This window comes from Carlito syrichta, unplaced genomic scaffold (genome assembly GCF_000164805.1).
Source record: "Carlito syrichta isolate Samal-C Ts95f unplaced genomic scaffold, Tarsius_syrichta-2.0.1 Scaffold316502, whole genome shotgun sequence".
In the NCBI taxonomy this organism is placed as follows: domain Eukaryota; kingdom Metazoa; phylum Chordata; class Mammalia; order Primates; family Tarsiidae; genus Carlito; species Carlito syrichta.
In genome coordinates this window covers 1,179,500-1,192,119 of record NW_007260598.1, presented here as the reverse complement: position 1 = coordinate 1,192,119, position 12,620 = coordinate 1,179,500, and the positions used below count along the sequence as shown (strand labels likewise).

The 12,620-nt window shown below is 35.7% G+C and overlaps 1 protein-coding gene across 1 annotated transcript in view; it reads right to left on the bottom strand.

Moving 5' to 3' along the window:
- ABCD3 (ATP binding cassette subfamily D member 3) overlaps window positions 1–12,620 on the bottom strand; it is a 79,517-nt gene that overhangs the window by 46,836 nt on the left and 20,061 nt on the right. The window contains exons 2-4 of the mRNA XM_021707319.1: window positions 10,454–10,490; window positions 5,329–5,427; window positions 1,492–1,580 (exon numbers count right to left, since the gene is read on the bottom strand). Coding sequence (XP_021562994.1) covers window positions 1,492–1,553 — 62 coding nt within the window. The 5' untranslated portion in view covers window positions 1,554–1,580; window positions 5,329–5,427; window positions 10,454–10,490. The remainder of the gene's footprint in view (window positions 1–1,491; window positions 1,581–5,328; window positions 5,428–10,453; window positions 10,491–12,620) is intronic.

The following is a 12,620-nucleotide window of genomic DNA, read 5'->3' as shown; positions in this document are numbered from 1 at the left end:
GGGGTCGAGATAGGGAATGGAAATTGACAGATTACCTGGCAGTTGATCATATCACAACATTGAGAAGATTTTGTAGTACTGTCAAAAATTCGAGGTGAACTAGAGAGAAGTAAGTGAAAAGACTAGAACATACAAACAACTTGCAATTACAAACATCGGGAAAAACAAGATGTTACATAGAAAAGGAACTAACGAAGTATGCCATGTGGCTCAGCTGTAAATAACAGTTAAAATCATGTAAAGAGGAGCATGAATATGGGGTGGAAGGGTACAAGCTAATTCTTGCCTTCCAAAGTAGGATGTGAACACACATACTCTGTAACTGAGAAATCTATCAACAGTAATACAAAGATATTATACCGAAATGCAGACACAAAGTAAGAGACGAAACAGTAAAAAGGATAACAAATGATTGGCTCTGGGGAATGACAGGAATGGGAGGAGTAAGGAACTGATGTGATTAATCAAGATCTGTAGGGCTATTTGACATTAAGGTATGTTCATGTATTACTTTTAAAACTATGTTCATATTAGCTGTATTAAAATAAAAAGGCATGAACTGACCACAGGTCTGAGTGAGACTTGTGTTGAATGCAAAGGCCTGTGTAATTTATGTATAGTCAGAGGCATATGCTTTAAGGGTTTAATCCTGTGGAGATATGTTTCTTTACTATTCTAGAGAAATGAGTCAGAAAATGAGGGCATAATGCATTCGTCCTCTTCCTACAAATCCTCTAAGAAGCAAACAAAAGATTTAAGAGGAAAAAAACCTTCATTTCAAAATTTGGGGCATTCAAAAAGTTATCTTAGATATTTTAAGAAATTTTCTCACAAAATATTATACACCAGCAAACAGAATTCCAAGAATTTTTGTACTCTGACATTCAAATTGGTATCTTTATTAATAGATAAATGGTAAATGGTTATAAGCCAAGATATCCCAAAACATTTTTGAAGTTTTTAACATTCAAAATTAGCAACTACAGTGATTAATAGTATATATACAAAGAATACAATGAAAAAAATATAAAAAGCATTAACTTTAAATGCAAAAATAAATGTCTAAGCATTTTTTCTTCTAAAATATGTTCAACGTAATTTGAAAAGTTTTGACATTTTCCTCCAAATTATCTCATTAATTTCAGATATCCAACTTGGTAGCTTTTAAAAATCCCCATTACAACACTTATTATACTGCATTTTAAATTTCTGTCTACCTGTTTCTGCCCCTGGATAAACTGTCAGCTTAGCAAAGTTTGGTACAGAGTTTCTCCTGTTCACTGGTATATAAATCTCTATCATAGGGTAGCACACTGCCTGGCATATAAGAAACACTCAATAAATATTTTTTAAGTAAGTAAGCAAACTCATAATTTAACTTAAGTATCTTTTACCTAACTTAGAATCTACTTCTTGCTTATAAAGATAATGCTTAAATAGGATACAAATGATTATTTCATACACACAGGAAGAAGGTGAATGAAAAAGTACCTTTCAATGAGTGTCCCATTTTGGATCATCCAAACATCACAATATGTTCGAGACACCAGCATAACAGCAATAAGTATCAAGTAACCTGTCTAAAATAAACCAGGTATGGTAAATTAAAAGCATTTTAGAAAGTTAAAAGAAACATTACCTTAGTAAAGACTTTTGGTTTCCAAATTCAAAGCTTTATTCCAGCTTTAATGCGGTTGGCTGACATTTTGCCTATTGTCAATTTTTAAATGTAACTTAAAAGTAACTTTAAAATATTGCATAAATGAAAAAGGTCTTATAGATAATTTACTCTTTCTCATTCAGAATTCAAACGTGAATCTGCAGCATGTCAAATGACTTGCCTTCATATACCTAGTCAAAAACAGGGCTAGAAACATAACTTAGATTACCTGGGTCAAGGGGTATTGTGATTTTCTTAGGTTTTTAATAAACAAGGCTAACAAAGAAAAAATGACAGTAACTGTCAATATACAGTTAAACAACTAACAAATATTGAAGCTTGGAACTGTGCATAAGTAGAATAAATTTGGTTTAATTTGTTAGAAAAATCTTAATATTGTGACTATTCTTACAGGATTTTTAAACTTAGTTATGGCAAGATTTATACACAAAAAAACAAGAGACAGATTTAGACCAGCATATTTGTATCACTTCATGTCACAAATGGTAGGATGAGAAAGTTTGGGGTAACAAAGATGGTTATGGCATTTGAAATATGTTAAATAGCCAGGCGTGGTGGTTCATGCCTGTAATCCCAGCTTGAGCCCAGGAGTTCAAGAGCAGCCTGGGCAACATAGCAAGACCTCGCCTCTACAAAAAGTAAAATAAAAAAGAATAAAATAAAGTAGTCAAACATGGTGACACACATCTGTAGTCTCTCATGAAGCTGACGCAGAAGAATCACTCTGAGCCCAGGGGGTCACACTTGCAGTGAACAGTGATCGTGCCACCTTACTCCAGTATGGGTGACAGTGAGATCCCAACTCAAAACATACAGAATTGAAATTTAAAATAAAATTAAATGATACAGGCATGGAATGAAAAGAAATACATTCAATAGACCAAGTAAAACAAAGAGGAGAATGAAGATTACGGGTTAAAAAAGGTGAAAGTTTTAATGGAAATAAAGGGATTAAAACAATATGAAGCATGACGCTGCATATCCAGCAGAGTTACACATACAAAATTATTGCAAGTTTCTAGTAGAACAAAAAGTGACATGAAAAAGTGATGTTTATAGAACACTTCTTAAGCAATGCTGTGCAAGTCAGATAATAAAGAAAAGTGAAGGTAGGATGATTGGCTGGGAGTCACTGATCTCGGTGTGAGATGAGAATCTCGCCGCATTTACCTCAAACACACATATTCAGAGTTGACCTTACACTTCCTCAGTCTGAAGACTGAGACAGTAACACAGAAGCTAAAGTCAGAGAAGAGAGCCGTGGGAGGTAGAAGGTGGGAAGTTGGCCAAGGTAGCCCCTTCCACCCCCCCTTACTAACTCCTGGAGACCTATCCAGTCTCTCACACGCATTTTACATACATCAAGTCTCTGCAATAGTTAAAATGAGCATTCAGCTGTTAACTGATTGGGGAGTAATATATGAGGGGGGAACTCAAAAAACAGGAATTTTTTTGGGGTAGACCCCTTGTACTACAGGCTTTCCCCACTAGGCAAGTGTTCTAGGAATCCATCGGCATCAGTGTACCAGTTATTATTGTGAGAGGCTACATTCAGCTTCAATGAATTTTTTTTTTTTTTTTTTGAGAGTCTTCTTTGAGTGTGTTTGCCCATTACATGATGGATGACTTACAAGTGCTCCTATTCACACTGCACTGAGGGTTCAGCAGTTTTTGACCAAAAACAGTATGGCCCCCATGACCCACCCTTCCTATTATTCACCCAATCTCACCCCAAACAATTTTTGTTTCCCTGGATGAAAAAAGTCCTCAAAGGGATACATTCTGCCAATGTGGAAGGGGTGAAACAAAAAACAGCAGAAACACTAAAAGGCATCAAAATTGACAAGTTCAAAAACTGTTCTGAGCAGTGGAAAAAGCATCTCAATAGGAGTGTCGACATCTAACAGAGTACTTTCAAAGTGAATAAAGTTTAAACATGTAAGAATATATAAAATTTTTTATAAATAAATTCTGGGTTTTTTGGGGTACCCCTTCATACAACTCTTTCCAGAGAAGCTTGTATTTTAAATAAGGTTTCTTCAAAGTCAGGTAGGTGGTAGAAATGAGAAAACAGTTATGCCTGAAGAGTCATGAGAAACCTTCACAAAAAAGATAATTAGTGTTAAGTAATTTTTAAAACATGTTTGCTTTTGTTGTGGGGAGGGACAGGATGTCAAGACATGATGCTGTAAACAAATCAAAGCATGAGAGCACAGGGTCTGATCATAAAACAGTGCAGGGTCTTCTAAGTAGCTGATGTTGCAAGGAAGGCCAAAGTCAGGTTGTGATTTACCCTGTAAGAAAAGGAAGCAAATGTTTCCATTAGGACTTTAGAAAGAAGACTAACCAGGAAAGAAGCAGCAGCAAAAAGACCAAGTAAGAGATAATAATGATCGAGGTAAGATACGGTGAGAGCAGTAAGAATGTGAAGGAAGAAACCAATTTATGAGAAACTCAAGGATACTTGGAAAGAACATTTAAATCGTAAAGGAAGGAGCAGATCTTAAAAGTGTGAGTGTGATCCTATTTTTATCAAAATATATGCTCATATATAAGATGATTACATGCCAAAATGAGTGAGAGGCTGATAGGTACCAAAAAGATAAAACATCGAGCTGCATTATTTAATTTTCTTCCAGGAACATGTATTATTTCTGTCTAATTAGGGAAAAACTAGGGTTATATGTTTTAGAATTTCTCAAGGGCAAAATCAGCAGAATGTGCTGCCAAGGTAAGCAGGAGAGCAAGGTACAGATAGGAAAATGCGAGGTGATCAGATGGAGAACACAGCATGATTTCAGTAATCACTAAAAATGCTTACAAATAGTAACAAAGGTAGACTTAATAAAAGAGAAAAAAGAATAATACAACTTTATTTCTACAAGCAGCACACTTCCTGAAATACTTCATGAATTCAGATAACATTTGGATTATCTTAGAAATATTCGATCAAATATGAAGAAGCAACCATCAAATCTTCCACATCAATGTAACTTGTTAGCATCTCAGAGAAATAAAAAGGTTGGTCTTTTTAAATTTAATCTTGTTTTTAGCCGGGCACAGTGGTTCACACCTATAATTCCAGCACTTTGGGAGGCAGAGGTCTGAGTCTAGGGGTTCCAGAATAGCCTGGGCAACCTGCGAGACCTCATCTCTACAATAAATCAAAAAAATTGTCAGGCATGGTGGCGTGCACCTGTGGTTCCAGCTACTTGGAAGGTCGAGTTGGAAGGAACACCTGTGCCCAGCAGGTCGAGGCTGTGGTGGCCATGAGTGTGCCACTGCACTCCAGACTAGATGAGAGAGTGAAACTAAAAAAAAAAAAACAACAACTTGTTTTTATTGACAGTGCTTGACTGTAATAAAGTAACACCATTTAGAGTACCTGCACTATAGCACTCCAGTATTTCACATAAAATAGAATGAAATAATACTTCATAAACAAGAAAAAACAATTTATAAACTGGCCCTGAACAAGGGTAACTGCATGACAGATGATGATTTAAAGACAAAAATTTAGTAGTCCTCTTTACCTGCACAGAAAACATTTGGCCTATAGTGTAACCAAAGTGTTATGATTTTATTGCTCTGATTTCATGTAACCTTGAAAGTTGGAACATTTAACATGATAATTTCATAAGACTTACCTCTTTACAGAATGTTCGAGGGACCAAGATTTTCAGAATCTGTGTAAGCCTTGATAAAAACACCTTGTCCACCACAGCTCGCTCTTTTTTCCCCTCTTTCTACATTAAGGGAAAAAAAAAAGAGCCCTTTTAAGATAGCTAAAACAAACATATAATAAAGTGACAGAAAATGTTTCATCTAAGTCTTATAAACAATTATCAGGATGAACACTGAGTTGAGAAAGCAAAAGCATGCATGGCTCCTCTTATTCAGCCATGCTGTCAGGAAAATGACATTATCTAATAACTGAACAAGGCGTAGGAAGTTCTGGAGCCACATGAATATCTGGGAGAAGGTGAAAGCCTGTTTCATGTGCTTGAGGAACAACAAACTGGCCAATCTGTGGAGCTGTGAGCAAGAACAGCAGAAGATGCGGTCCAAAAGTTAGCTAAGGCATGGTCAACTGCTTATTGACTTGTTTTATCATCTATTTCCTGATTAATAGAAGACTTAAAAAAATAGGATTTTCCCTGATGTCAACTACAGGAAGCTTCTGGATTCCTAGATTTATCATTTTACATTTCCAATATGGAATTTACCAATTCACTTCCTCATACAATTCAAAGACAGACAAAAACACAGATAAAAAATAAAACAATAAATACATTATTACAGATACACTAGGCAGAGTCATGAGAAAACAAATAATAATAATTCAGACAAGAGGACTGAAAGGCCTCAATATTTCAGTTTAGACATAAAGTGAAACCATGTGACTATTGGGGGGTTGGGGGGACGGGGAGTGAAGCACAAGGAATACCAAGCACAAAAATCCAGTGTTGGAAATAAAACTGGTGTGCACACTTATCAGCAAGGTGAAAGCACTACTAGAGCAGAGGGAACAAGAATGAGGGGACTGACAAGGATGGCAGGGCATCTCAAGGGCAGAGCCTGGAGGCCACAGGAAGGACTGAGTTCACTGTCAGTGTAGAGGGTTTAAAACAAGATAAAAATCTCCCTTCAGAGATTTGTTTTCATTTTCATTGGGCCCATGAAAATGGAAGTACAAAACAGTTTGTAAAGATAAGAAAAAGGTGACCTGACCAGCCTGTGGTAGAAAAGGCTATCTACTTTATTACTCTTGGACTGTTTAGGAGAAGTTTCTTAGAAAAGGCAAGACACTCCAGAAAAACCCCATCCTCTGATTAGCCATTTCCATCGTTCCCATGATCACAGTTCGCTTATCCAGTTAACTACTATGCTCTTGACAAGCAAATACCTGAGGGAGAGTAGTTGTTAATTAGCTCTAGTGCAAATATACTTAAATTAACATCTAACTTGATGAGCCTTAAGCAAATAGTCTGTGAACTGAATTAGAATAATAATAAACTACCATCTATGTGCTAGACACATGCTAAGTGCTTTATACATATAATCCTAATAAATAGGCACTGAGAATAGTACAAAATTACAGATCAAGAAAAGAAGGTGAAAGGCATGATGTTTATGGCTGGACTAGAAAGACTACGATAAAAGAACTGGGTAAAATCAGCCTATCCTGTGACTGCTGAACACAGGCTCAGGATTTCAGATCTTTCAGAGAAAGCTGCAAACCTCACACTACTAAGCTATAGGCCCAGTCTATTGGGTTCATATGTGCATGCTTCATGTGTTCGTACGTTCAACATACGTTACATGACTCAGGGCCAAAGTGATGAGGACACGGCAATAAATAAAAAGACCAAGAGCCCAACTCACAGTCCATTTCATTGAGGTAGCTCATTCTCCTCTGGTCACACCCTACACATCCAACCTAAATTTCCCTTATTTTCCCCAAACTGAGGAAACACAGGAGAAAAGAAAAAAGAGAAGGCGGCACCCACCAACCAACTCTAAAAGTTTAACTCAGACTCAACAGCTTTTCCTCCTGTCGCTGCCTCTTCCTCACCTTACACACCACCTGCAGTGAAGACCCTTCTCCATTCATGGCTCTAACTGTAAGTAGAATAACTCGAAAGAAATGGCCATTTTCTGACCTAAGCGAGGATCACCTACTTCTAGCTGCTCTAGAAATGATCCAGAGCAAACAATGAAGAAAGTTTTTAAAAAGGTCACACAAGAGTAACACTGAAACACTTTAAAATAAGAAGCGAACTAGCATACAATTCTTCCTCCTTGTTTCCTTCTGTTCCTGTTGTCACTGTTCCTGTTCTTACAGTGTCCAAAAGCTGGTGGATTGTTATTACATTTAAATCCATGAAAATAACTATATTCTTCCCAAAGTCATCACAGTGTTTTCTGCAAAGAAACCTAGGACCGGAAAGCTGGCTCAGAAAGGCTGAGCTCAGAGAAGAGGTATCAGGGCTGGTAGCACTCTTTACACAATGAAGTCATACCTGAAATCAAGGTAAATAAGAACACCTACAACAGTACATTTTATAACATTTGTAGCCTTTCCTAAGTATTCATTTTAAATTCACAATGGACTCTCCCTGCTTTGAAATTGCCCAGTTATTTTTTTTAAATACAAAAAAAAAAAAATTCCACTGTGATGATATAAGTCTAGCATGAAAATTTTAGAAAAAGCAAACAAATCATTAAAGAAGTTAAGGTAATAATACAACGGTGGGGGAGGGGTATACTTAAAATTCAGGAGGTAACAAGCTCAAGGTGCAATGAGAAATTCCTATGGACACGTCAACCACTTTAGGCAACCTTGACAGAGAAAGATGTTTGAAATAGCAAGTAAAATGAGAGTCTATATGGTGCTGACAACAGTGTAAGTATTCCTGTATATTTGGGAAAAGTATACATTGTTACAACTATTTTATATCACCTACCAAACGTAAAATGGACACTGACTGTAAAATAACCCAGCAAATGTACTTTGCAGAATTTATCCTGCAGATATACCTGCACATACGCTTAGTCACAAAGATGAAAGCAACACTGCACTGTTTGTACTACTATAAAATTATAAACAACCTAAATGTACATCAATATTACATAAGCCATAGCAAAATCATTCAATGAAAATTCTGTACAACTGTAAAAAAGCAAGCAACTCACATTCATACAACAGAACACAAAAAAACAGTTAACCAGTCTATGGCTGTCAACCCAGACAGATCTAAAAACAGTACACTGGAAAAAGCAGAGGGACACAGAAGTTCATTTGACAAGTGGATTTATAAAACATTCAAATATGCAAAGTAATTCTACCTATATCATTTATGAATAAATACAAACAAAAGCCCACACCCAAAAAATATAAAAATAGGCAAGGGAATGCTAAATACCAAACCCAGCACAGTGATTACCTCTATACACTCTGAAATTTATAACACGTGCACTACTTCAAAATTAAATGAATACGTATTTTAAAATCAAGTAACTATCTAAAAATTACTGTGGCCTTAATGGAGAAATAAGAACCAAATTATGCTATCATCAGATACAGTCACAGCTGAACAAACCATAACCAAAAACAAAAACAAAGATTAAGGATATAAGAATAATCTCTTGGTTCTTCTAATCAATACTAACAGCAATTTTCAGGAAGAGAAAGAAGGTAGATTAAATCTGTAGATAATACCTCCTACTTAGCATATTAGATGTTAGAAATATACTCAAAAATTACACTAGTAGTCTAGCTATTGGACTAAACCCAATAAGCTGACATTTACCAGAATAAATTAATATTTATTTAAAAGAAATCAAATAAGTTATAACATGATCCAGCAATTCCACTCCTAGTTATACACCCAAGAGAAATAAAAACATGTATGCAATTTTCACAACAGCATTTTTCATAACAGCCAAAATGAAAACAACCTAAATGTCCATCAACTGATGAATGGACAAACATAATGTGGTACATCTGTAAAATAGAATACTACTCAGCAATAAAAAGAAATGTACAACTAATACAGCAACACGATGAACTTTGAAAACATCATGCTAAATGAAAGAAACTAGACATAAAGGGCCATATATTGTGCGAGTTAATTTACTATATGAAATGTCCAGAATAAGCAAATAAATAAAGACAGGAAGTAGACTAGTGGTTGCTAGGAATGGAGGAAAGAGGGTAATGAGAAATGACTGCTAATGGGTATAGGATTCTTTGAAGAGATAATGAAAATTTTATAAAATTATACAGTGGTGATGATTACAAAACTCTGTGAATATACTAATAATACTAACTTATACACCTATATGGGTGAATTTTATGATATATGAATTATCTCAAAAAAGCTATTATTTTAAAAATAAATAAATCGGATGATGAATATAAGAAGTAGGAGATTTAACAACAAAACTGTTCATCAGAAAGATACCTGAAGGTTATAATTTACCATAGACCGCACTTAATGTAAACAACCTACCATCTTGTAAGATGCCTATATATCCCCTAAGATTTCATTTAGCAAAAAAATAGCAAAACAAAAATTCCACTTGTGTGTGCACGTTCTATAAATTTCATAGGACTTAATGTAAATAATGAAAATTTTATAAAATTATATAGTGATTTATGGCTAAAGAAGTAAAAGCAACTTTAGACTGAATTTTAGAAATATGGTGTTCATATCGAGCAATGCAACAGTGCTGATATATTCCATGATAGTCAGACCACATCTGAACAATAATATTGTATTCTAAGCAATGTCTAAAGGAACAAGGAAGGGTCCAAAGCAGTGTACAAAGAACTGAAAAAGGAGCAGAATCCATGTTACATGAGAAACACTTGATGGTACAAAGGTTGCTTAACATAGGGGGAAAAAAAGACTAAAGATAAAACTATCTTCGAATATATGTGGGCCTACTAGAGAAAACAGAGAAGACTCGTCCTGTGATGCTACAAAAGGCATAACAGAGTCGATCAATAAGAAGCTGGAAGGTTAATCTCAGCATGGGCAAAACAGTTACGGCTGCCTCCTAGAGCCCTCTCTGTTGAATAAACAGTTTCAAGTAAACCTGTCAGGATTCAGGAAAGAACTCCTATAACATGTAGACGACTGAAGATGATATTCCTAAGTTCTCTTCTAATTATAAAATTCTATAATTGCACCTAAATCAAAATTATATAACAAAATAAGTGAAATAAATGCATGAAATCTCAGAGTAGATGATTTAAAATTTTACCTCATTGTTCTGTAATGGTGGTTTTCCACTTTTCTTACTGCAGAAGAAGAAAAGAGAAAAAGTTTTACTTCATTTGCAAAGTGTTATCATCATTAAAAGTATTTTAAGCTAGCAAAAAGAATATACCAATTCTCCAAATGGATTTCTTATTTTTCATATCATACCAAGATAGAACATGTTAAATAATAATAGTCCAGATGCCTCTTACTAAGCATTATTTACAGAAAGTGTTTGATAAATTTTAACTACTACTATTATGTAATAGGCACTGTGTTGTTTGATAATGTTTACATATGTGTATGTAAAACACACACACACAAAAATGCAAGTCTACTTCTCCATCTTTGAATCAAGCCTTGACCATGTGAAATGCTTTGACCAATGGGACATTATCCCATTGGTCAAAGCATTTTAAACTGACATTAGCAAACAGGGACTTGGAAAATATGCAATGGACTCTCTCTCTTACTGCTAGGAATCTTACCCCCAATGTGAGCAATCCCAGGCTAGTGTCCTAAAGGATACCAGAAATTGTGTCGTTTCCATACTACAAGTGAGGAAGCTGATCCAGAAAGAGTACGTAGCATGGCCAAGGTACATACTCTGAATACTAATGTAGGCTACCTTCCTAAACATAATAACTAACAGGCGTAGTTCCTTTTTGTAACACACTACCATGGTACCCTATGCTTCTATATAACACTGATAGCATTTAAATTTTTTTGTCTTGGGTATTATTTCCTTCCAGTAAACTAATTCCATATTAGGAGTTACGCAGGTTGGTTTCTCTAAAGTTGACGTGATGTGGTGTTTGGCGTACCAAGGATTATTAGAGATCAACACCTGTGGATGGAAGTCAGAGAAATGAAGTTGGGGCAGAATTCAAACTGTGATGCAGACCCAACACCACTTCAGTCAACCAAACAGAAAGAAGTGTGTCCCTCAGAGTGCTCTGCAATGGGCTGAAACTGCCTTGCTCAGTCTGTAAGTGAAAGCTGCCCCAGAAAGTCTGTGACCCCTGGAGGAGGGCTGTGTCTCCACTGCTGAGGCAGCTCCTAAGGGTAAAGCAGAGGGGGCTGCCTGGATGCCACATTTCTCACAGCAGGGCAGTAAGCCCTTCTTTAAAGGGGAATGTGGGTGGTACACCTGTGTCTACCACAGGGATCATATATTACTCAACCATCCATGTTCAACATCTACGTGAGCTTCAACAATTTATAGAATGAATATTTTCAGAAATAAGATACCAAGTAACTGAACAAGGCTGGAAAGGCAAGCCTAACTACAATTCAGTAAATGCTTTTATTTTAAAAAGTGCTCAGGTTTATTATAATTTCTAATTTCAATTGTATTGCAGGATTGTTTACCTGTTTAAAATCTTTTATGAATTGTAAAACAGTTGCTAAAAATGTGTTTTAGCACAGCAAAGGTATCAGTCAACAGAGTGAAGAGACACTATAGAATGGGAGAAAGTATCTGCAACCATACATTTGATTAGGGGTTACTATCCAAACTATATAAGGAACTCAAACAACTCAATAATAAGAAAACATATAACCCAATAAAAAAATGAGCAAAGGACCTGAATAGACATTTCTCAAAAGAAGACACAAATGATCAACAGGTATTTGAAAAAATATTCAACATCACTAATCATCAGGAAACTTCAAATCAAAACCACAATGAATTATCCTCTCACACCTGTTAGGATGGCTACACTCAAAAAGATAAAGGATAAGTGTTGGTGAGACTGTGGAGAAAAGGGAACCCTTGTACACTGTTGGTGGGAAAGCAAATTAGTATAGCCATTATGGAAAACATTATGGGGGTTCCTCAACAAATCCAAAGTAGAACTACCATATGATCCAGCAATCCTACTTCAGAGTATATATCCAAAGGAAATGAAATTAGCATGTCAAAGAGATATGTGCCCTCTCATGTTCATTGTGGCATTATTCATAATAGTCAAGATATGGACTCAACCTAAGTATCCACCAGCAGATGAATGGATAAAGAATATGTGGTATGTAAATACAACGGACATATTCAGCCTTAAAAAAGAAGGAAATCCTGTCATTTGCAACAACAAAGATGAACCTGGAAGACATTATGCTACATGAAATAAGCCAGGTACAAAAAGACAAATTCTGCATGATCTCTCACATGA